Genomic DNA, 24,766 nt, shown 5'->3' on the forward strand with positions numbered 1-24,766 from the left:
CTACCCCAGGGGAGGCCATTTTTCTTCAGACAAGGGGAGACTGAGCTCCCCAGCGGTGGTGGCAGAAAAGGCATGACAGAATTAGGGCTTGGAGGAAACCAGTTCCATCAGGACCTGCCTCTGTGTCATCGCTCTAACTTTGAGAATCCCTTTCCTCCATACTCAAAGCCAGAATTTTAGTGAGAAATGCTCTGGAAGTTTGAGAATTCCATCTACACTTTAATTCAGGCTGCTACAGAATTATGCTTGAAGTTTGGTTTTCAGAAACTCAGTTCCAGGCTCCAGAAGATAAAGGGTTCTCTCAAGGCATTCATTGAAGCTCTCAGGTCTCTTAGATGGACCTTCAACTAGGAGTTTAAAGCCTCTAATGTTCACCATTTTTTCCTGCAAGTCCTCAAGAACAGTTAAAAGAAACTAACAAATTCATTATACCCCTCTTTTTCACTAAAATGTTGTATGGCAGCAAGGACTTGGTCACCCAGACCTTTTCTTCTGGGGGCACTTGATTACAGGAATCTGTAGGTAGTAAACTGAGGAAATATTCTTGCACTCTAGCCCAGGGCTCCTAGTTCTCTGTCTACCACAGGAAACAGGGTCATTGATAAGAATGTGTCCTAAATAAATGGTTCTAACAAAAGTGAAAAGGCAATTTCCAACAATTAATAACAATAAATAATATGGCTCTCACATTCTGGATAAAACTTTGAAGAATATACACCATTTCTATTTCATGAAAAGGTCAGATGTCATCAGGAAATTAGTAGGGCATGAACTCATTTTAGCATAAACATCATCGTTATTTAAAGTTTTTTTTCCCTTTCTGTACCTTGCACTGTGGGGATTCAGTCTGAAGGGCTTTGGGTATTGGAATCATTTAGCTCCTTTCCTGAGGGGACAGAGTGTTTGGGGCGTTATCCTTGCTCTGATAAATTAGGAAAGAATGTTCATAAAGTGTGGCATTTGAACATGCATCATGTAATAGCTCCTTGAACACCAACAGTTTTCTGATATGAAGAACTAGGTAATGCAAGCAGATTTTTTTTAATTCAGATAAATAGGAGTTTATGTAATGATGAAAAGTAACTGCTTATTCATTTGGAAGTGAATTTTTTTTGAGGTGAGAATATGAGTCACCTTCTAAACATGAAAATAAGGATTTGTTCTTAGAAAAAGATAGAGACAGAATATACTAGCAGTTACTGACAAACTGTATTTATCTTGTTTTAAGAACATTTGAAAACTGGAACGACAACCTGGGCCACAGAGGGTGACAGTTTTTCCAGGAGTCAAAACGGAGAACCATGAGCGGCGACTGGCCGCCTCCCGCGGCTGCGCAGCTCTGCTATGAGCACCTGAACGGCTCCTGTGTCAAAACCCCCTACTCACCCGGCCCCCGCCTGATCCTGTACGCTGTGTTGGGCTCTGGAGCTGCCCTGGCTGTGTTTGGAAACCTCTCGGCGATGATTTCAGTTCTCCACTTCAAGCAGCTGCACTCTCCAGCCAATTTCTTGATCGCCTCCCTGGCCTGTGCCGACTTCTTGGTGGGGGCGGCTGTGATGCCCTTCAGCACAGTGAGGTCCGTGGAGAGCTGCTGGTACTTTGGGCAGCGCTTCTGTCAGTTTCACTCCTGTTTTGACGGGTCGTTCTGTTATGCTTCCATCTACCACCTGTGCTTTATCTCTCTCGACAGGTACCTGGCGGTCACTGACCCCCTGCTCTATCCCACCAGGTTCACTGCCAATGTTTCTGGCCTGTGTATTGCCTTCTCCTGGCTTTTTTCCATTTTTTATTCTTTTTCCCTTTTTGGCACAGGTGCGAATGAAGCTGGGCTGGAGGATCTAGTAAGTGCTCTCACCTGTGTGGGTGGCTGTCAAATTGCAGTGAATCAAAGTTGGGTATTGGTCAATTTCCTATTATTTTTCCTTCCCACGCTTGTGATGATAATTGTGTACTCCAAGATCTTCCTCATTGCCAAACAACAGGCAAGAAAAATTGAAAGTGTGAGCAATAAGACTGTGAGATCCTCAGACAGTTACAGGGACAGAGTGGCCAAGAGGGAGAGAAAAGCAGCAAAAACGCTGGGCATTGCAGTGGTAGCATTTCTGATTTCCTGGCTGCCATACTTTGTGGATTCAATAATTGATGCCTTCCTGGGCTTCATCACCCCCACATATATTTATGAAATATTGGTTTGGATTGCTTATTTCAACTCAGCTATGAACCCCTTGATTTATGCTTTCTTTTATCCTTGGTTTCGAAAAGCCATCAAATTAATTGCCACTGGCAAAGCCTTGAGAGAGAATTCTTCAAAAGTAAGTTTATTTTCTGAGTAGGTTCTGGTTTTAGTTTGGGATAACTGAACAGATTCACACTGGGCAGATAATGAGGAGAGAAAAATTGCTCATAAAGTACAAGACTTTTTAATGTAAAATAATTAAATTGTGGTTCCACTTTACCCAAACACTAAATTCAGGGTCATAGCTCTTTGGTAAACATGACATTAACACCCGTTTTTGATGGGAACAGCATGCCCTTGGAGCCAGAAATGGCTGGAATGCAGTACCAACTCTGCCATTTAACGCTGTGATCTTGGGCAACTTAGCTGTCTCTAAACTTCACTGTATTTCTCTTGTTCATAATCCCTCTTCTGTAGTATTCATGACAGAATTTAAGATAACACATGTAAAGGACATAATATATATTTGTTATTTTAAATCCTCCCTTTAGTTACCTCATAATAGTTCAATCCCTGCCTATATCTTTTCTTCTTTCCTTTGAAATATTTTTCTATGAAAATGTGGATATAATCATGAGATACTTAGTGAGCTGGTGGCTTCTTAAGAGGGCAAAGAGGGCGTCTGCACTGTCCCGTGTTGAGATTTGCAAGCCCCAAATTGTGATTTCAGAATCAGGTAAAATCAGTCAAGATCGCACTGTTAACTACAATATCAATCAATTATTTACAATGGGACTGATAACATTCATTCATTCAGTGAGCTCCTTCCTCATGAGTAAGTCTGCTCATAAAATCACATTATCGTTTTGAAGTTTTACCAGTTAGCATATGTTTAAAACAAGGATTTTTATATTGTCATTCATTATGTTACTTTATTTTTGAATTAATTTATATTGTATTCACTTAAGTGTACATTGTTCTGAAAATTATTTGCAGTGGTTTTTCAGGATACACTTGAAAGCGTAACTTAAAAATATGTTCAAAAGAGGAAACTGGAATGAGGGGCATAAAATGAAGCCAAGACAGATGCTACAAATTGCATTTTCTTATGACTCACAAACTTGGTTCCAAGGCCAAAAACGGGAAATGAATTAGTTATGCAATTCATAGTGGACACATTAAGCCAGTTATTTCAGAGAATTGTTCTTGGTATTAAGCGGGTGCTGTAGGTCCATGAACAATGTAAATCATTCACTTAATTCTATTCTAGTTTTAGTGTTTTTTTGCAATTAGACATCAAGATTTTAAAATCAAATTACTCTATCTTTGGTGCAGGAGTAAATATATATCAAAACATTCTTGCTATATTTAAAAAATTTTTAGCTTAATGTAAAACAACATTATCCATTAGCATGTCATTTCTATTATTACAGATCCTTTAATTGTAAAGATATACTCCAGAAATAGTGTATTTTTTCTGATTATACTGATCTTGTGAGAAACTTGCATCTTTATCTGGTATTACCAATAATTAAAGGTAAAGATTAAGGATAAATTAGCAGTTTATCCACAATTCTTTAGTTCTAACACCGAGTATAATAAATTTGTTTTGATTCCTGAGGTTCAGGATAGCAACTTCTTTCTAATCCTGTTTTGAAATGTATTGATGGAATAAAATTTATGTTTTGACAAGAAAATTTAAGCATCATATACTCCCTGCCCGTGTTGAGATCTCCCTGATGTGCAATGAGCCTCTGTATTATGTCTTAACCAGACCTCCTCAGAGCAGGAATGCCTGCTCAACCGTAAAGATCAATTTTTTCCTTTTGGTGATGCCAGCAGTGTAACTCCTTAAAAGATAAACTTCCTTTCCCCCAGTTTCCGTAAGGGGTCATGGTGACCTATCGCTTGCTTAGTATGTGCTTATCTGGACTATGTATCTTTGGTGAACTTTATGTAAAATGTCAGTGTGTCATTTTGATGTATGTGCCTTTCTCTCAAAAATGTACATGACTGTGCTTTGTGATAGGCTGTCTCCCATATTATAATCCTCAGGTTGCCTCAAATAAAAGTCTCTGTTTCTTCCTTAGATTGATTATTGATTAATGTTTTTCATTATAAAGATAAAAATGCTAAAATCAAAATGTTTAAGAAATCTGGTGAATATTATAAAACTTCTAGAATCAAATAAGCACTTCTTATAGCTACTTCAATACATTTACACTTGTCCTTTTTTTCAGTGGACTTTCTAAAATGTTAGACAAGTCATCTAACTTTGCCACTTCCTTTCCTAGAGCAACATACTATTCTATTTTTATAAATGTTTGAAGACTTGCATTATAAGGAAATAAGCTTCTTCCCTCATTACTCTCTTCTGTGAATTAATCTGATCATGTAGGGGGCTAGTCTCTTGGCCTTTGCTTCAGTGAACATTTATTGAGTGCTTCTGGTATGCAAAGCATGAGCTTTGGAACTGGAAGGATATAACAATAAAAACAATTTAAACCTAAGAATACTTTATCTAAGTTGTGAAACTCTCATTCTGTGCACGGGACTGCCTCACCTGCACTAACGCGATCTTCACAACAACGCTATGAGCCAGGGAATAGCATTACTATGTCATATTATTATTACTTCTATTTCATAAATGAGGAACCTGAGGCATGAAGAGGTAAGTTACATATCTAAGGCAGTGTTATTTGTTAAGCAAGAGAACTGGTGTTCACACCCAGAAAGTCAGCGAGTAAGTCAAGTAACCACTAACTATTCCTCCCTTCTGTGGCCCAGACACTGCAGTCAAGTTGTTGACAGCAATACAGACACAAGGTTTTTACACAAATTTCTATAAAGGAAACATTTGATCATCATAAAGAAAAGTATTAACAAAGTTCTTTGAGAAATGGGGACGTTGGAGGGAGTAATTGATTTGCTATGATATAAAAATTTTTAAATAAAATTTTAATATATTGTTTTCTAATCAGCCTTACTTCTTCATTATTGAAATTTTATTTTATTGTACAAGATTTTCCCCTCTGAGGCTGAGTGGAGAGTCATTCGAATAAACTATATCTTAACTACTAAGGGTAATTATTGGTCTGCACGTCAGGAAAAATCATGATCTTATTGTTTTATATTATTAAGTCATTTGGTCCTTTTGTGCCCTTTCTCCACACAAATCACTTCTAAGCATTGTTGAGATTAAAGGTTTTGTTTAACTTTTTTCTAAGGATATTATCAATTCATTATTATGAGTAACAATATGATTACATTTGCAATTTTTATTGAAATGTAGTTGACATACAATATTATCTTAGCATTAGGTGTACCACATAGTGATTTGATGTTTGCATACAATATTAAGTGATCACCGTGATAAGTCCAGTAACCTGTCCCCATACGAAGGTATTACGTTATACACCATATTCCTTGTGCTCTATATGGCATCCCATACGTTATTTATTTTACAGCTGGAGGTTTGTACCTCTTAATTCCCTTCACCTATTTCATGCCCTCCTAACACCTCCCCTCTGGCAACCACCTGTTTGTTCTCTGTATCTATGAATCTGTTTTCATTTCATGTTGTTTGTTTTGTTTGTTTTTTAGAATCCACATATAAGTGAGAACACACAGTATTTGTCTTTCTCTATCTCATGTATTTCACTTAGTCTAACATCTTCTAGATCCATCCATGTTATCATAACGGCAAGAAAGAAACACATAAGCCTAACTTCAGTGCACAGATAAGAACAGAGAAGTGTATTGGTACTATCAATTTTAACATATTTATTTCTTTACAGACATTTTAAATTATAGAGATAAGTTACAAATGAAATCCCCGCCCTGTATACACACACTGTCTATTATACATAAATTTAGACTTTGTAAAAGCATACATATATGGGGGCCACATTACTTATGCTGTTTTATAATCTGGGTCAGAGTTTTCTGGTTTTGTTTTAGTTTGGGTCAAAAAATATACCGTGTTTGTCTTTCCTTGTCAATGAATACAGAACTTCTTAGCACTGTTTATTGGCTTCAGAACATTCTATTGCATAGTTGGATCATTTTTATTTAACTTACCCCACATTGATCTAGGTGTTTTCCAGTTTGTAATTAACAATAGTACAATGAATGTGCTTGTCACGTTTGCTTCCTTGATTGACTCTTTCCTTAGGATTACGTCAGAAATACAAGTACAGAAGCAAGTGACATGCATGATTTAAACTTTTACATAAATATCTTCATTCCACTCAGAGAGAAGATACTTAATTATATTTTCCCTAGATGTATGTGAGCATGCTTTCCTCTCATGAGAATGCTCAATTTCCTACTTTCTAATTACTATCAGTTATTATTGATTCTTCTAGAATTTGCCAATTTGAGATATCAAACTTATTACATTTTTATAAGCGTTTATGGATTATTTGTACATTTGATATTTTAATGTATTTATTTGGTCTACCTCTGTAAAATTGCCTATTTATTTGTTTAGTGAGATATTTGTCTCCATCTTACCGTTTTATAAAAGGCTTTTGCATTTTTAAGTCTCCTAACCCCTTTTTGTCATGCATGCTGTGGATCGTTTCCAAGTTTGTCTTTTTAGTTTTTTTCCATAACATGGTTTTGTTTTCCTTTGAAGTTTAAAAGTTGAAATTTAGTGCATGAATCTTTATGGATTTTGTGCTATGATCTCACCAATAAAATCATAAAAGAGATATTATCTTCTAGTTTTAACATCTGGAAGAAATCAGTTTTGATTTTGTGAAATACATGAAGCAAGACACAAGAATTTTTCAAAAAGTTATATATCACTTCCACATTTCTAAATTATCCCCTTTTTTCTAATAACTTAAATAACAGTGTTGTTTTTATCATGCACAATGTATAAACTCAAAATAGTGTTATTGAGGGGAAAAAAATGACAAAGTTGCCCTCTATCAAGACTGGAAGATAAAACAACACATCTCATGGAATGAGAAAATGATTACCTAAAAAGATAATCACTTTGCAGAAACTGTACCATTTGCTTCCGGTTATTCCCAGATTACAAAATATCCTCCCGAATATAAAATATGATTCTTATCCTCAGTCTGAAGTGATTGAGGGGTATGGCTAGAGACCTTTAGGAGCTCCAGAAATACCAGACCCCAAGACACAAGGTGCTCAAAATGAAAGTAAACTGAGCCCAAAGAAAGACAGGGAAAATATGACATTAACAGGGAACATGGAATAAAAAAAGCTTTGAAAGTGGAAAAAAGATAAGTTTGGTAGGAAAGGTAAGATGGATACAGGAGGCCTGAAAGAGAGAAATAAATAACAAAGTGCGCAGATTTAAGGAAACTAGAAAATATGATCACTGGGTCAAACATTAGTTAGTACATATGTTTCTATCAAATGCTTAACGATGTTTACTTCACCAAAAAGATAAAAATATAAACAAACGTGATGCTACTGAAATTGAGGTACCATTTCTCCTCCCTAATTTAATGGAACATTTTCAAGCATTGTATTTCATATCATAATTCCAGATCAAGTTCCAATTTTTCAAATCATCAATATGAAATTTATGCTTGTTTAGAAATTAATTTTATGACTGATGAACTCTCCTTTAATATTGGCCAGTTTGATAAGTTTTATTGTTAAAAAAAGTAGTAGTCTGATGAAAACTAATCATAAGGAAATTTTTGACAAGTTGGGAGGCAGTAGAAAATTTTGTAAGAAAAAAAGAAAGAAAATCAAAGACAAAAAAGATATTTTCAGGTTACAAAGGGAAGAGTTAATGGAATAAAAGGAAAAAGGGAGGGAGGAAAGTGTCTGCAGGGAATGGGGTACAGTGAGCTCTGCAGCAGTTAGCAAACAGGGATTTAATATTTACTAGCCAAATAAATGTCCTTAGAGAAGTCACAGGAAAGAGCATAACTTAACAAGACTGAAAATCATGCATTTATCCAATTAAATTTGAAAAGCAATTTGCTTTCTCCTCATTAACAGTCTACTTGATTTTTATAAACTCATTCCATTTGGAAAATGTAAAGATAGCTTCAGTTACCTCAATCCAAAGGCTTACATTTGTTCAGAGAACAAATTCATGTTTGCAGAACTGTTCTTGAACACTTGACCACTCACAATAACTTTTATGGCTTTTCTAAACCAAGGATAAAACAAAGCATAAATCAAGGGGTTCATGGCTGAGTTATAATAAGCACACCAACAGCAAATCTCATAAACATAGGCAGGGGTTATGAAGCCCATAAAGGCATCAATTAATGAGTCAATACTATATGGTAACCATGAAACCATAAATGCTATGACTGTGATACCCAGGGTTTTAGCTGCTTTTCTCTCTCTCTTGGCCACTCTGGATTTATAACTGTCTGATGATGATTCTGTTTTGCTACCAGTATTTTCAATCTTTTTAGCTTGTTGTCTAGCGACAAGAAAAATATTACCATAGAGAATTATCATAATAAGAGTGGGTATAAAGAAGGATAGAAAATGTATCGACACCCAGTTTTGACTTACAACTGCCTGACAACCTCCGACACAGTTGAGGGAGCTAGATAATTCCTCCAGCCCATCATTAGAGGCACCTGTGTAGAACACGGCGCCGCTGTAAGTCAGGGGCAGGACCCAGGAGAGGCTGATGCTTATCCCCGCCACAGACACTGTGAACTTGGTGGGATAGACCAGAGGGTCTGTAACAGCAATGTACCTGTCGATAGAGATGAAGCATAAGTGGAAGAGAGAAGAGTAACAAAATGCCACATCACAGCACGTGTGGAAAGTGCAGAAACTTTGCCCAAAGTACCAGCAGCTCTCCACAGTCCTGACCATGCTGAAGGGCATCACAGTCACTCCCACCAGAAAGTCAGCACAAGCCAAAGAGGCGATGAGAAAATTGGTTGGCGAGTGCAGCTGCTTGAAGTGAAGGATGGAAATCATCACCAGGAGGTTTCCAAACATGGCCAGCAGAGCCCCAAAGCCAAACACTGTGTACAGAATCACCTGGGGTCCTGACGAGTAGGCAGTTTTTACACAGGACCCGTTCACATTCTCATAGCAGAGCTGGGCAGCTGCCAAGGGGGACGAGGTGCTGCTCATGACGCTGTCCTTTACATCCGGAGAATTCTGTCCTTCTCGGTTTTCACAGGGTATAGGATTCTGATTTTCAGTACTCCTGGGGGAAAAACATACATACACTGGGATGCCTGAAGAAACAACTTTCCATTTTATTACAAATCTCAAGTGTATTCCGTAACAAACTAAATACATCAAAATTATACTGTACAAGCTTACTGGAAGTTAATTTCAACTAACTCATGCTTGGTTCTCTTAATTTCATAAAATTCCCTTTTAGTCATAAATTTTTTGTTTGTTTTTTGTTTGTTTACCTCCAGAGTTCCTCTTTGCAACAAGCACTGATGTGGAAAGTAATATAGAGTTAAAGCACCATCTCTTGTTAGGTTTATTTGCATTACTGCCTAAAGCACGAAGTCCTTCCAGATAAATACATGCCACCAATGGGAAAGTCCCTAGAGGAAATCCCTATAGTGCAAGGTGTGAACTTGGAAGGTTATTTTCAATAGTGATTATTGAGAAAGTTATTCTACAAAGCAACTCTTCACATTCAGTTAGATTAGCCATTATGCTTCTTCGGCCAAAGATTTTTTTCCTTAGACATGAATATATGAACACAAATCGTGGAAAGTATTACAAATATGAAAGACAATTGCTTGTGATAGTTCAGGAACCATCTATACAGGCAGGTATAGACAATGGAGTTCCCACCAACAGAGTAAGACAGAAATGCTGCTTCAATATTTGTAGAATTTAATATAAATATAGTAGGAAAAAGGAAATAGGAAAGGAATGAGACAATAGCTGGGGTTTTCTAGCAGAGGGAGACTTAATGAAAAAGAAATATTATGCCAAAACTAGAGAGAGGGAGGGAGATACAAAAGTCTAGCTGTGGCCTGGAAGCAGGAAGCTTCAGGGAGGCCTGAAGCTTGTTCCAGAAAGAACCTGCACAGATTCATAGATCTCCATGAATCAGTTTCTAAAACAAAGAGCTAGATAGCTCCAAATTTTCTGCCAGCTCTAATTTTCAATTATTCTATTATAGCTAATTCTTAGGATATTTGGTCAATATTCTTTCCCCATTTCACCTGTCCCTCACAACTTTCAGGGCCCAGTTTGGGACAGGTTTAGAAATGCAGCTGAAATCAACAGGATCCAAACAAGCTGAGAGCCTCCTGAATTGATTCCAGTAACTGGAACGCGTCCTCAGGAAAGAATCTGCCATCTGATCAATTGCATTGAACTCTGTCAGACAGAAGCATTGACTTATAAATTGGAAAGAGTTAAATTCATTAGAGGTAGAGAAAGAAGCAGCAACCAGTAAGAATATGTTTGCATAGCTAGGAATGCTGCGGCTCAGACTCAACAGAAAAATAGACACAGTGTAGCAAAATATTTCATAGAAAACAGGGAAATAGGACGGGAATTGAAAATAGTACCTTGTTTCAAAGAGTAATCCCAATAAAGGAATGAGAAAGAGCAACCAATGTTATGGATTAAGGATCCTAAATCCTGGGCATGACAGTGGAGCTCTGTGATTTTGGGCAAATTGTTAATATTCTCTGAATTTGCCATCACTGAGTGAGATACAAAAGACCCTAGCACGGATTATCAGTAAGTATGCAACTGCTTGAAAAGGAAAATCAGCAGATAATTCTATTTTCTTGAAAGATAAAGTACCTCCTTTCGGAGATCTCTGGGACAAAATCCCCTCTGATTTTAGTTTGAAAAAACTATCAACTTATTTGTTTTCCTCCTTACTAAGATACTAATCTGTGGACTTGAAGACTCTTCTCTTTTTGTGTTCACTGTTAAAAATGTTTGGCCAAATCTCTGACCCCCTTAACAAGTGTGTGTGTGATTGTGATGGTGATATACATTTTAGCTCCAATTCTGCCTCCATTTAAACCCCCGACTTGGTGTTTGTTCTTCTATTGCCTCTAATTTTAAAATATGCTATTTGTTTGAATTTTATCTTTCTCTGTAAGTTGCATTAAATTTATTCTGGATCAAGGCAGAGCAAAAATTCATAAACCAGAAACAAATAGATTTTAAAATAAAATCCATTATTTTTTAATAATACAAGTTTGGTGTTGAAGAAAGCTGCTTCCATTTATTCTATATCAACTTAAATTGAAAGCATTTCTATAGTCTAGTCTCTTGTATGAAAGATATTTTTAATCAAATTATAGACTTAATTTTTGCTACTGTTATCTTTAATGCTGTAAATAAAGATGACAACTAATAAGCAAGGTTCTTATGACATTTCTTGGTGTTAATCAGTCCATTTAGGATATAGAATCAGATTTCTGTGTCTGAAAATGAATCATCCAGATCTTGAACCATGGTGTCCCAATGGCTTATCAGTGAGATCCTCACAGTTCCCTCTGTAGTGGGTTCAGTGGTGACCTCTCCCCCACCAAAAAAAGATATGTCTACTTTCTAACCCCCCAGAAGCAGATCTTATTTGGAAAAGAGGTCTTTACACACTCAGTTAAGATGAGATTATCCTATATTACCTGGAGGGGAGCTAGATCCAAGAGCACTGTCCTTATAAGAGACAGAAGAGGAGAAACGGAGAGAAGACGGCCACGTGAAGATGGAGGCAGATATTCCAGTGATGCTGTCACAAGCTGAGGAAGGCCTGGAGCTGTGGGAAGCTGGAAGAGACAGAGGGGGGCTCTACCCTAGAGCCATGGGAGGGAGCATCGCCCTGTCGATACCTTGGTTACAGACCCCTGACCTACAGGACTGTGGAGAATAAAGGCAACACGTTTGTGGGAACAAGTTATGGCAGCTCAGAAAACTGAAACTCTCTCCTAGACATTTTACATTTCAATGATATAATGGTTAACAAAGAAGTTAGAGCAAAGGCTCAAGGGGTGAAAATCAACATAATTCATTCAAAAATCTGCTTTCAGAGCTCTGAGAGCAAACTGCAAATAATGAGAACTTCTACTGTCAGACATTCAACAGACACAACCTATACTAAAGGTATGATTAAGCCCATTAAAAAAGAGTATTTTTAGAGTAGTTTTAGGTTCAAAACAAAACGGTGTGCAAGGTACAGAGATTTCCCATCTACACCCTCTTTCGACTCATGCACGCTACCCCCCACTTCTACATCCAGTCTATTTTGAAATGAGACAAATGATAGAGCACTTCTGTGACAGAGATGAGAGAGAGGCATTCAGGCCTGCTTCCAAAGCCCTTGCTTGTGCGGAGAGTCACAGCCGCCGCCACCAAAACATCAGCTGAGGCCGGAGTCGTGATGAGGACGTAGGCTGGAGAGAACGGCTGCTTGCAATGAGGCCAGTGAGGATAGCTCCTAGGATTTTGGAGAGCTTTATTATCAGTCTCACTACTATTTGGATAAGTTTTTTTAAATTATTCTTCTCCTTGGGTTTTATATCTATAGTTTATGTCATTTTTTGGCAAGTACTAAACAAAGAGTAGATGTGTTGGACATAAGCTTTTGGGAGAGCCCATGTTCTCAGATGGGAAGGCAGTGTCCCTAGAGAATCATTGCACAGGGGTTTGAATCAGAAAGCACCCAAGATAAAACCTGGCCTTGTGATCTTAGACAACTTACCTAAACTCTCCCAGCTTCAGATTACTCAGCTCTAATTTGGAGATAATATTACCCACCATATACAGCTGAGTGAGTGGAGATAATGTAGGGAAAGTACCTAGCTTATGATTAGAACTGAGTTACTATATAATAACAATTAACATAGTACAGTAAAGTAGAATATGGAATGATAGAGAGAGAGATATAATAACAATTAACAAAAATAATAAAACAAGTGCAGGATCTTTTCTTCCTATTTCCAACTTCACGTCTCAGGAGTGATTAGAATGATGGTGTTGGCATTTAAGGTGGGTGAGGAGGACAGTGATGAATTCTAGCAAGTAAGAGGTAAACCGTGACTTGTGGATAACTTGCTAGAGCAAGTGAGCCTGAAAGGCGGGGCTCAGGGATCAGATACCCACATTGGAGGGATTTCAGGTTTTAGTATAAGTTCACATTCTGAAATTCCAAAAGCTAGAGCATTGGAAGTCTGTGTCTCATTAATTTGGTGACAAACACTGACATGAGTTTACTTCTAGTGTTTACTTCTTACCATTCTGTCTGAATGTTCATACAGAGATATTAATATTATTTGAATAATAGTGCAGAGATTATCCATTGCTTACAAGTGTTTCATATACTTATTAGTATATTCAAAATATTTAATGGATATGTCTTTTTAAATTAAAAAAAATGATTTCCAGGAGTTCGAAGGATTTCAGATTAAAGATTGTAGCCTGTAATTTAAGGTCCTAGGTTATGACTGAGGGAGGGTGGAGGTGATACCCATGAAGGAGAGGATATCTAGGAACTGAGAGGCAGCTTAGCACATAGTCAAGAGCATGGATTCTGGACTCAGCTGGCTAGGGATGAACCCAGTCTCTCCTCAACTTCATAAATTCCCTCGGCCTCAGTATTTTTAGCTGTGAAATGGGGACAATGATATTATCTTCTTCAGAGGGTTATTGTGATGACTATTGGGGTTAATATTTCTAAAGCACAAGATACAGTTCTTACTATAGCAAGTGTTTATGTTTTAAATGTTATATGTATATTGAGAGTAGAATGGGAGAGAATGACAGAGTGCTGGGTATTAACATTAAGATATAAGAAGGAAGAAGGACGCTGCAGTCAGTGTTGAGAGTGTGGAAGAGAGGCAGGACTGGAACAATCTGATGACCTTGGGGATTTTAGGGAGGATGGAGGGGGACTGCTCCATCGCGAGGAGGAACACGGAGGATGCCCACCTCCTTGCTCTGCCTGCTGAAAAGCAGAGAGGAAGGACAGGTTCCTAAAAGGTACAGGGAACCTCCACAGAAGGAAACATGTTTCTCAAGTTATTTCTGAAATGTTATGCATTTTAGTGCTGTCTTCAGATCCTCACAGTCTGACATTTGGTACTGAACAAATGGTACTCTCATTGGTTAGAAGAAGATGAAACAAATAAGAACAATGGCACATGTATCTCATAATATTTATTCAATTTACGGAACTGCCATTTATTCTTAAATAATGTATTTCTTTTATTTTTGATGTTAAAACATACTTTCCTTTTATTCAATTATGCCAAAGTATATAAAGTTTTCCCTGCTGCTGATGCTGTTGCTTGTGATGTCCTTGGTTGGTAAAGTTAATTTTGGCAATTATCTGTTGGGTCCTTGAATTTTCTCACCAATTTTATTATTTCTGAAACCCAAGTTTCTAGGAACCACCATCCTGACCCATTAGTCTTTTTAATAGCAAAGGTGGCATTTTAGCCGGTAAGCCTTTTATGTCCCTTCAGAATGAACCAGGGCAGCCTCTGGTCAATTCCAAACACTTGAGACAGTGAGATCTCTTCTAGTGGAAGCCAACATCCAAGAAATCAACTACCCAGAGAAAGCAACATCTAATATCTACTATGAAAAGCAAAGAGTTATCCTAAATTTTTCTACTTTTTTTTTTGCCACCAACAAAACTTATTGGAGGAATCTAGGTTATTTGATACTCTCATGTTTGAGATTAGTCAATGAAGAAGAACTAGCCCTGTGCTGAGATGAGATGTAAATTGGAGGCAATTCCTAAGGTCTCTAAAATTCCTGCCCATACATGTCTCTTCCTATCTTGCTTATACATCTTGAGTAGGTGATTTGCATCAGATAAAGATCAAGATCAGGCAGTAATCACATTTCTCAGGGGGTTATGATTCTAACAACAAGGGCAGTATTTGGAGGCAAACTGGCTGTTTTGCATCATCCAAAGTTTTCAGTCCCATATCTACATTGGTCCTTTAGTTTGCAGGTCTTGAAAATCTCAGGCTTTCTTAAAATTAAAGTCCATTAACTAAACAATTTCCCCAATGACCGACAGTGTGAGGCATTCCTCATTATGATGAAAGTGAGGGAAAGATGCATTAATGATGCTCTGTGGTCTTTCCTGTGCCCAAAGAAAGAAGCCTGCTAATGAGAGGAAGGGGAGAGAAATGTTTTGTAGGCTTCTCTGTTTGGATTAGAGGCTAGAAGTAACCAAACACAAAGCAGGGTCAAAGCATTAAACTGTAAATGAACCACAGTTGGTATTGATAACACACAAGTATATTAATTGTATCTAGTAATGTTTTAAGCATTTTTTTTCAAATGAGTGTAAAACTGAGTCAGTTATGAACTTGACTCTTTACATAATGCACTTATGTTTAATAGATGTTTGTTAGAAATATATGTTAACCTCTTGTGGAGTAGTTTGAATGGTATGGGAAATGATATGACATTATTTGTCTCCCATCACAGACTCCCAATGTGCTCTACAAATCTTCCTTCTTCGTCCCTCATTAGATCTCAGGCTGACCCCAAAGCTGTCCAGTCACTCTGCATGTTAATAATTCAATTTTGACAACACCAGTTCCAAACTACAATTTAAATGTAAAAGAGTATCCACATTGCTAGCCAGGTCTGAACTTAAAAAGTCTGGTTTTAGGGAAGAGGCATGTCTGATTTTTCATTCCTTATCCTGCCCCTTCTTCTTCTGCTCTATCCCATTGGGAGAAAGAGAGAGTAGAAAAAGGGAGCACAATCATTCTGTACCAATTTGACCTCCTTATATAACCTTCACTGGGTGGTCATGACCTCTGTGCAGTGAGCCTTCTAACACTGCTCCCTCGTGCAGTGCATATCTGGGTTCCTCAGGCACCCCTGAAGGTGGCATTCCCCTCTCCAGTCCCTGACGCTTGTGATCAGTGCTGGTTTGATCTTTCCCACCATCCTCCTCAAGTCCAGTCAGATATGTCACAGACTCATGATGCACCTTCAAAAGGGAGACCAACAGAAGGGCCAGATGTGACTGGCGCCCATGCAGCCTCCAGCTCTCATGAAATTCATGCATATTTGGCACCTGAATCAGTGACAGTATGGGCTTCTGTCCCTGCTGACCCATTTCTCCTAACCATCCGTCTCCAATGCTGCTTTTCTCTACTCAACATGAACATGGGCAAGTCAGCAAGGCTACTGAATAAGCAGAGCTAAAGGGGCAATCAGGCTTGAATCATTTTGCCCTGGACAAAGAGACTGCAGAAGAAAAACCTGTGAGGTTCCCTCTCATGGACAGACTTGAAGAAGCTGAAAGAGGTCAGCTGGAGTGGTTCACCCACATCAGGAAACCGGACAGCAGGCAGGCTCCCCAAAGGGAATCCCATGTTGCTTCATCACAGAGCCTCCATTTGGGTGCCTGCACAGTCAGGACATCGGCCATCAAGACTACGACCCTCCCAGGCATGAGAACAACTTCTGTCTCATTATTAATATTCTCCTTATTCCATTCCTGCTCTACCCTGGAGGGTGGTAGGGGCTCCAAGCAGAAAATAAAAGTGGAGGGAAGAGTGAAAGAGCAGACCTGTACCCTTCCCTCCTCTGCGTCCCCGAGGCCTCAGCCTGGATAGCACTGACTGGCAAAGGAAAGATAAGATTGCTAAACTGGAAATGATTTTAAGTTTTTTAATTCTTTTTTTCAATTGAAGTATAGTTGATATACAAGGTTGTGTTAGTTCCAGGTACATAACAAAAGTTATTCAGATATATATATGTGTGTGTATGTATTCTGTTTCAGACTCTCTTCCATTACAGGTTTTTACAAGATATTGAATGTATTTTCCTGTGCTATACAGTAGGTCTTTGACGTCTATTTTATGTATAGTAGTAGTATGGTTAATCCTGAACTCGTAATTTATCCTCCCCCAATACCTTAAAGTTTTAATATGAATTAAAAATATCTTACTTTGACTTTATAAATCCTGGAAATTGAGTAGAAAGCAGTAAGCTCTGTCCAGAGTGTCATTAAAGATGGAGAAGGGAGAGTCAATAAAGCAAGCCTACCTGCCCAAGTAGATAAAATGGTAGAGCTGTCTTAAGTTTGTGGTGACCAAGTTTGGACTGTCCCCAATCTAATGACATATTCAATGGGCCAGGCTTCATAACCAGACTAGAAGGATGGATGAATCTAATGACTAGAGTTCTATTTCTTCATGCTTTTCCTGAATAATTTGAAGGCTGCTTCCTGTCATCCCACCATACATTTTGGGAGATCTCGTTCATTTCTTAGAAAAAAAAAAATTGCTTAAGCAAATCACTCAGTACTTCTAAGCACATTCTTAAATTTCCCCTATTTATGCTTTCATGATCAAAAATAGATTTATTGTTGAGGAAGTGCTCTTCAAAATGTGACCACTTGATTTCTGAGTCAATATTCAGGGTTGATAATTCAAAACACTAAAAAACCAATATAGCAAGATGTGGACAATAACTAGTTAGAAAGGGTACTCTTCTGAGAGGCAGATCAAGCTTTGGAGACATCCTCCTTAGCCTTGCATTGATCTTTCAATGCTGGATCCTGTGGAGGCTTGGGAAGTGCAGGAGGCTGGGGCAATAGATATTTACCAACATGTATTTAAACATTTCATCATTTTCACAATGGAATGGTTGAATTCATACTTTCCACTTGAGATCAGCCCTATCAAGATCACAGAATACATAGTTTACTTTACATACATACCATACATAGAATACATAGTTTACTGAAATTCCAGTGAGAGACTCCAAAAAGTATTTCTGAAAGATAAAAATCGATGGGATACAACCAACGGAAAAACCATGGTAGAGAAAATACAACCCACATTATACACAATAGAAGTTTACCAAAGAGGTAAGAACTGTTCTTTCCTATAGAGCCTGGGAGAAATTCTTAATCCCAGAAAAAGCCATCAAAGAATGAGGAGAAGAAAATAGTAACGATTCTAGAGAAAGTTTCTTCTAGGCTAAAGGGTCTAAACTTCAAAAGCAAGGTGAGAGGCTATAGCTCAGTAGTAGAGTGCACGCTTAGCGTGCATGAGCTCCTGAGTTCAATCCTCAGTATCTCCATTAAATAAATAAATAAATAAATACCTAATTACCTCCCCTCCCCAAAGAAAAATGCTAATAATCAACAAATGCAAAAGCTTGCCAAATGCAAGGAGGAAAAATGAAAAGACACAGGGACTCAATACAGATAAATATAAAGAGAAATTCTTAAAAGTTCCTAGGAACAGAGGTCAGAAGGAATGAAATTAAAAAAGATGAAAAGAACATCATACTGGCATCAAACTTCACATCAGTATACAAGGTCCAAGAAGGCAATGAAGACATGTTTTTGAAGTTACCAGGGAATTTATTTTTGGAACCATAATTCTAGTTAAAATTAAAATTATAATTGAAATCCTATGAAATTCTTTGAAACTAATTTGGAACTAAAATATATATAATATAAAATTATCTGTATATATAATATACATCTCTCTATATTATAATTCAATATTAATATATAACAAATAGTTTTTATTACATTAAATTATAATGTATATATTATTATACATGCTTATATAATATAAATGTATATGTATATAAATTTGCATAAGTATAAAACGGAGCAAGGAATAGATGGTTGTGGATCAATAGAAGCAGACAAGCCGCATCTAAGGAAGCAGAGGTGAAGCAATTCTTAGAAAGAAGAGGTTGTGCCATGACCAGAGGGAGCAGTAGATGGGGGCAGAACTCTGGGCTGTCCTGTTACATTAGAGACCAATCCAGCCTGACACCTGCTGGAGGGAGTCCAGCTCCCCATTGTGAATTCACAAGACTCTGGCTATCTGACCTACTCACGTTACTTAAGCCATGGCCTGTATCTAAAAAGGGATGGTTCAAACCCAACATCAATCAATAAGTCCAAAGAATAAACAAATTATGGTCAATCCATACAGTGAAATAGTACTCAGTCAAAAAAAAGAGAAACTGAATATTGATTCATGCTTTGACATGGATTATTCTCAATATTATTTTGCAGAGTAAAATGATTCAGACAGTAATAAGTATAAAATGTATGGTTGCATTTACAGACAATACTAGGAAGTACAAATTAATATATAGTGACACCAAGTTGATCAGTGGCTGCCTAGGGAGAGGAGGGGGCTGAATGTGGAGGGGTGGGCAAGAAGGACATTACAATAGACATGAAGAAACTTTGGGTGATATATATATGTTCAAGTGTCTTGATTTTGGTGATGATTTTACAGATGTATACAAATGTCAAAAGCTGTCAAGTTGTATATTTTAAATGAAATCTTCATTTCAGTTTTCTATTCTTTTAGTACATTTAAATTTGGACTTTCATGTGTTATCATTGAAAACCATTATAAACCATTTTTGGAACAATGCAAAAGTTAAGTGAGTAAATATTAATTTAGGATAAAGTACAATAATGAGTACAATCCTAAAACCTTTGCTCTAAACATACGATAACTGCTAAAATTTCTGAACTCAAATGAAACTTTACCAGCCAACTTAATCACCAGGAGGAAACTCACTGAATAAATGAATGTTACTTATGATACCAATTATCTTCTCCACAGTAAATATTTGAATCGATGTTATACTCTATAACTCTATCTCTGGATTGATTTTACCTGACTCTGAAATCACATTTTTGGACTCACAAATCTGAACACCGACAGTGGAGACTCACTCCCCTGTCTTCCCTGAGCAAGAAGCCCCACTCACCAAGTATCTCTCAGCTGCACTTACATTTTCATAGAAAAGTATTACAAAGGAACAAAGAGAAGATGTGGTCAGGGACTAATCTATTATAAAGTAATGACAGGAAGATTTAGCATAACAAATATATACTAGATCCTTTATATATTCTCATAAATTTTCTCAAGAATACAAGGGATGCAGTTACGAACCAGAGAAATTGAGTGAAGTTCCGAGAGTAGTAAACAGCCCAAGTGTGAAAATGTGACATTTCTGGTTCTAAGGCTGTGTTGTTTCCACTACAATCAGGTTTTTATGTTATATTTACCAAAGAACTATGATCTGAATTTAAGGGTTTAGGTCAAAGTTGAAGCATAACTGAATTATTTTACATTAGAAGATCTTGTACATCTATGATTAATTTTTTTCTCCCCAGTAGGTTCACTGTTAATCTATTTTCAATTCCTCAATCTAAAATATGAACTTAGCCAGAAAATAAATGTATGGTTGAAGAATTCTCTCTCAAGACTTTGCCAGTGGCAATTAGTTTGAAGGCTTTTCGAAACCAAGGATAAAAGAAAGCATAAATCAAGGGGTTCATAGCTGAGTTAAAATAAGCAATCCAAACCAATATTTCATAAATATATGTGGGGGTGATGAAGCCCAGGAAGGCATCAATTATTGAATTCACATAGTATGGCAGCCAGGAAATCAGAAATGCTACCACCGCAATGCCCAGCGTTTTTGCTGCTTTTCTCTCCCTCTTGGCCACTCTGTCCCTGTAACTGTCTGAGGATCTCACAGTCTTATTGCTCACACTTTCAATTTTTCTTGCCTGTTGTTTGGCAATGAGGAAGATCTTGGAGTACACAATTATCATCACAAGCGTGGGAAGGAAAAATAATAGGAAATTGACCAATACCCAACTTTGATTCACTGCAATTTGACAGCCACCCATACAGGTGAGAGCACTTACTAGATCCTCCAGCCCAGCTTCATTCGCACCTGTGCCAAAAAGGGAAAAAGAATAAAAAATGGAAAAAAGCCAGGAGAAGGCAATACACAGGCCAGAAACATTGGCAGTGAACCTGGTGGGATAGAGCAGGGGGTCAGTGACCGCCAGGTACCTGTCGAGAGAGATAAAGCACAGGTGGTAGATGGAAGCATAACAGAACGACCCGTCAAAACAGGAGTGAAACTGACAGAAGCGCTGCCCAAAGTACCAGCAGCTCTCCACGGACCTCACTGTGCTGAAGGGCATCACAGCCGCCCCCACCAAGAAGTCGGCACAGGCCAGGGAGGCGATCAAGAAATTGGCTGGAGAGTGCAGCTGCTTGAAGTGGAGAACTGAAATCATCGCCGAGAGGTTTCCAAACACAGCCAGGGCAGCTCCAGAGCCCAACACAGCGTACAGGATCAGGCGGGGGCCGGGTGAGTAGGGGGTTTTGACACAGGAGCCGTTCAGGTGCTCATAGCAGAGCTGCGCAGCCGCGGGAGGCGGCCAGTCGCCGCTCATGGTTCTCCGTTTTGACTCCTGGAAAAACTGTCACCCTCTGTGGCCCAGGTTGTCGTTCCAGTTTTCAAATGTTCTTAAAACAAGATAAATACAGTTTGTCAGTAACTGCTAGTATATTCTGTCTCTATCTTTTTCTAAGAACAAATCCTTATTTTCATGTTTAGAAGGTGACTCATATTCTCACCTCAAAAAAAATTCACTTCCAAATGAATAAGCAGTTACTTTTCATCATTACATAAACTCCTATTTATCTGAATTAAAAAAAAATCTGCTTGCATTACCTAGTTCTTCATATCAGAAAACTGTTGGTGTTCAAGGAGCTATTACATGATGCATGTTCAAATGCCACACTTTATGAACATTCTTTCCTAATTTATCAGAGCAAGGATAACGCCCCAAACACTCTGTCCCCTCAGGAAAGGAGCTAAATGATTCCAATACCCAAAGCCCTTCAGACTGAATCCCCACAGTGCAAGGTACAGAAAGGGAAAAAAAACTTTAAATAACGATGATGTTTATGCTAAAATGAGTTCATGCCCTACTAATTTCCTGATGACATCTGACCTTTTCATGAACTAGAAATGGTGTATATTCTTCAAAGTTTTATCCAGAATGTGAGAGCCACATTATTTATTGTTATTAATTGTTGGAAATTGCCTTTCCACTTTTGTTAGAACCATTTATTTAGGACACATTCTTATCAATGACCCTGTTTCCAGTGGTAGACAGAGAACTAGGAGCCCTGGGCTAGAGTGCAAGAATATTTCCTCAGTTTACTACCTACAGATTCCTGTAATCAAGTGCCCCCAGAAGAAAAGGTCTGGGTGACCAAGTCCTTGCTGCCATACAACATTTTAGTGAAAAAGAGGGGTATAATGAATTTGTTCGTTTCTTTTAACTGTTCTTGAGGACTTGCAGGAAAAAAAAAAAAGTGAACATTAGAGGCTTTAAACTCCTAGTTGAAGGTCCATCTAAGAGACCCGAGAGCTTTAATGAATGCCTTGAGAGAACCCTTTATCTTCTGGAGCCTGGAACTGAGTTTCTGAAAACCAAACGCCAAGCCTAATTCTGTAGGAGCAAGAATTATAGTGCAAATGGAATTCTCTAAATCCCAGAGCATCTTTCACTAAAATTCCTTTTCTGTTGATAATTTTTTTAATTTAGCTTGAGTCATTCTGTATGAAAAATTGATGTAGTAATAATTTAAGGGCTGAAATGTTATAATGTTCTCTCAGAGAAAATTTCCACTTGTTCTGCATTGGACTAAGAGAACCAGCAATCCTGGCCCATCCTAATCTGCATTATAGGAGTTAAGAAAACTTGAAGTAAAAGTTTACCAAAATGTTTAAAGAATGATAGTTTTCAAGGCTTTAACCAAAATGATTGGTGGTGGGTGTGTGACCTGGGCTCATCTTTCTTGTTAGGATTTAAAATCGAATAGTTTCCAACTGACCCTTTGAGGTTGTCAAGAGCTCAGCTTAGCTTTTTATTTTCTCTGATGTTTCTTCTGGAATTAGCTGATGTATATTGAAAACAATTGCTCTAAATGTTAGATTCACCTTTCTGAATCTTCTTATTTCTCTGAATCTTGGATAATTCTTAGCTGCATTTAAATGTCCATAATATTTTAAAGATTTTTTAAAATAATTTTTCCAAATTTTCCTTAGGAGGAGGACTGGTCTACAGAATCTAGTCCACCAAGCCCACCGTGCGGGACTGGAAGCAGATGTCCTATAGAACTTTTAACAAATATAATAGAAAATTTTTCTTAGCTGATATAGGTAGTATAACCCAAAGTCACTGAGTCTTTTTACATCTTAAATAGATTAAACAATTATAGGAAATATATGTCTGTAGTCTTTATCTCCATGTCCAGGAAAGAGTTATTGGTGCCTTGGATTCATTCTCAATGGAATCAAAGCAGATTAGACAAATTTGTTTCTAGTCATATCATCTGCAAATAATGATATTCTAACTTTCCATTTTTGAATTTCCATATCTATTTATATACCTTGTCTAATTGTATTAACTAGTATTTATAAAATGATGTGTATACAATGTAATATTATTGGACCATTTTGTCTTTATCTGGACAAAGAGAATGCTTCTAAAATTGCACCTCTAGGTGTGTGCTGAAATTCAGCATTTAGATATATTTTTATTATATTAATGAAGGAAACAGTGAGCAATCAAAACTTTGAGTAGAAGTTGGACAAGATCTAGGAACTCCATTCCAGTGCTCAGTATTAATATGACGTGATGTCTTTGTTTTTTATCCCCTGAGTGATAATATGATAGATTCACCCTACCTATTTGATGAATTTTCCTGGAATCATGTTTCCAGCTCTAATTCGTTCATCTAAGGCCAAGGAGCTTATAATGTGGTACCAACAATGGCATTGCATGCTTGTATAATTTGAAAGCTACAATCAGCATATCCAAGGTAGTCATATTTAGGAAAGATTATCATGAAGCATGTGAAAGCATCTAATCTCTTGTTTTCTCTTTATTTGTGGAATCTCACATACTCACTATGTTCAAAATAAATTTCATATTTAGAATTGTATTGGAGATTTTGGTATCATTCATAACAAAATGATATTTTGCTTATCCATAGATAAATTTTTTAAATCTTCCATTTTCTTTTGGACTTCTCTCATACTCATTATCTATCATTTACTTTAGTGACAGTGCCATTCTGTGGGGCATTTATGGCATGGATCTGTTATCCAACTCTTTCTCTTCATTCTTTCTGTTTGTCCTCTATACTCTAAAAATAGGGAACATGATGTCCTTTTCTAAATCTGCTACAGCTAATCCGATTTATTGAGTATAGTAAGTAATAGCATGAAACTTTATTTATTGATTGTCATCATGCTAGTAATCCACTCATTGTCTTCCAGTTTTCCCAAGCCCAGTCTGCCATTTATGGAAATTAATGCTACAGTTCAAAAAAGTTTTCTACACTCCTATCTGCCTACATATATCAAAACATGCTTGAACATGCCTCAGAAGTCCTTTCTACTCAAAAAATAATCTCCTTTAACAATTTTTAAGTCCTCAGGACCTGTAATAACAGGCAGGTGAGAAGACAATGTTACAGGAATGACCAATACTAAAGCACCAGCCTTTTGATGGCAGCTAGTTCTCAGCTCCCAGGACTCAGCATTTGTGACATCTTCCTGGGCCTCAATAACAATAATTTAAAATGAATTGTCCATATTACCTACAAAATTATTTTCCTTGAGGGAAATACTGGGAAAGAACACGTTTTTCATCCTTAGCCACATCCTTGGCACAGGTACTTGCGTGTAATTAATGGTCAATGTTTGTTTGAAAACAATGAAAAGACTTCATGAAAACCAATGAGAAGAAATTACTTCAATCATTTTAACTGA

At 37.5% G+C, this 24,766-nt stretch overlaps 3 protein-coding genes across 3 annotated transcripts; 1 reads left to right on the forward strand and 2 right to left on the reverse strand.

The window, feature by feature from the left end:
- Positions 1–1,301: 1,301 nt before the first annotated feature.
- LOC102529846 (trace amine-associated receptor 7a-like) lies at positions 1,302–2,333 on the forward strand. The gene has a single exon (XM_015252561.3). It carries the CDS (start codon positions 1,302–1,304, stop codon positions 2,331–2,333), a length of 1,032 nt encoding a protein of 343 aa, XP_015108047.3.
- Positions 2,334–8,239: 5,906 nt separating this feature from the next.
- On the reverse strand, positions 8,240–9,277 carry LOC102538130 (trace amine-associated receptor 6). Its single transcript, XM_006200058.2, has one exon. It carries the CDS (start codon positions 9,275–9,277, stop codon positions 8,240–8,242), a length of 1,038 nt encoding a protein of 345 aa, XP_006200120.2.
- An 11,059-nt stretch (positions 9,278–20,336) lies between these two features.
- LOC140697743 (trace amine-associated receptor 7a-like) lies at positions 20,337–21,368 on the reverse strand. Its single transcript, XM_072965936.1, has one exon. It carries the CDS (start codon positions 21,366–21,368, stop codon positions 20,337–20,339), a length of 1,032 nt encoding a protein of 343 aa, XP_072822037.1.
- Positions 21,369–24,766: the final 3,398 nt, after the last annotated feature.

This window comes from Vicugna pacos, chromosome 8, assembly GCF_048564905.1.
Source record: "Vicugna pacos chromosome 8, VicPac4, whole genome shotgun sequence".
NCBI classification, from domain to species: Eukaryota; Metazoa; Chordata; class Mammalia; order Artiodactyla; family Camelidae; genus Vicugna; species Vicugna pacos.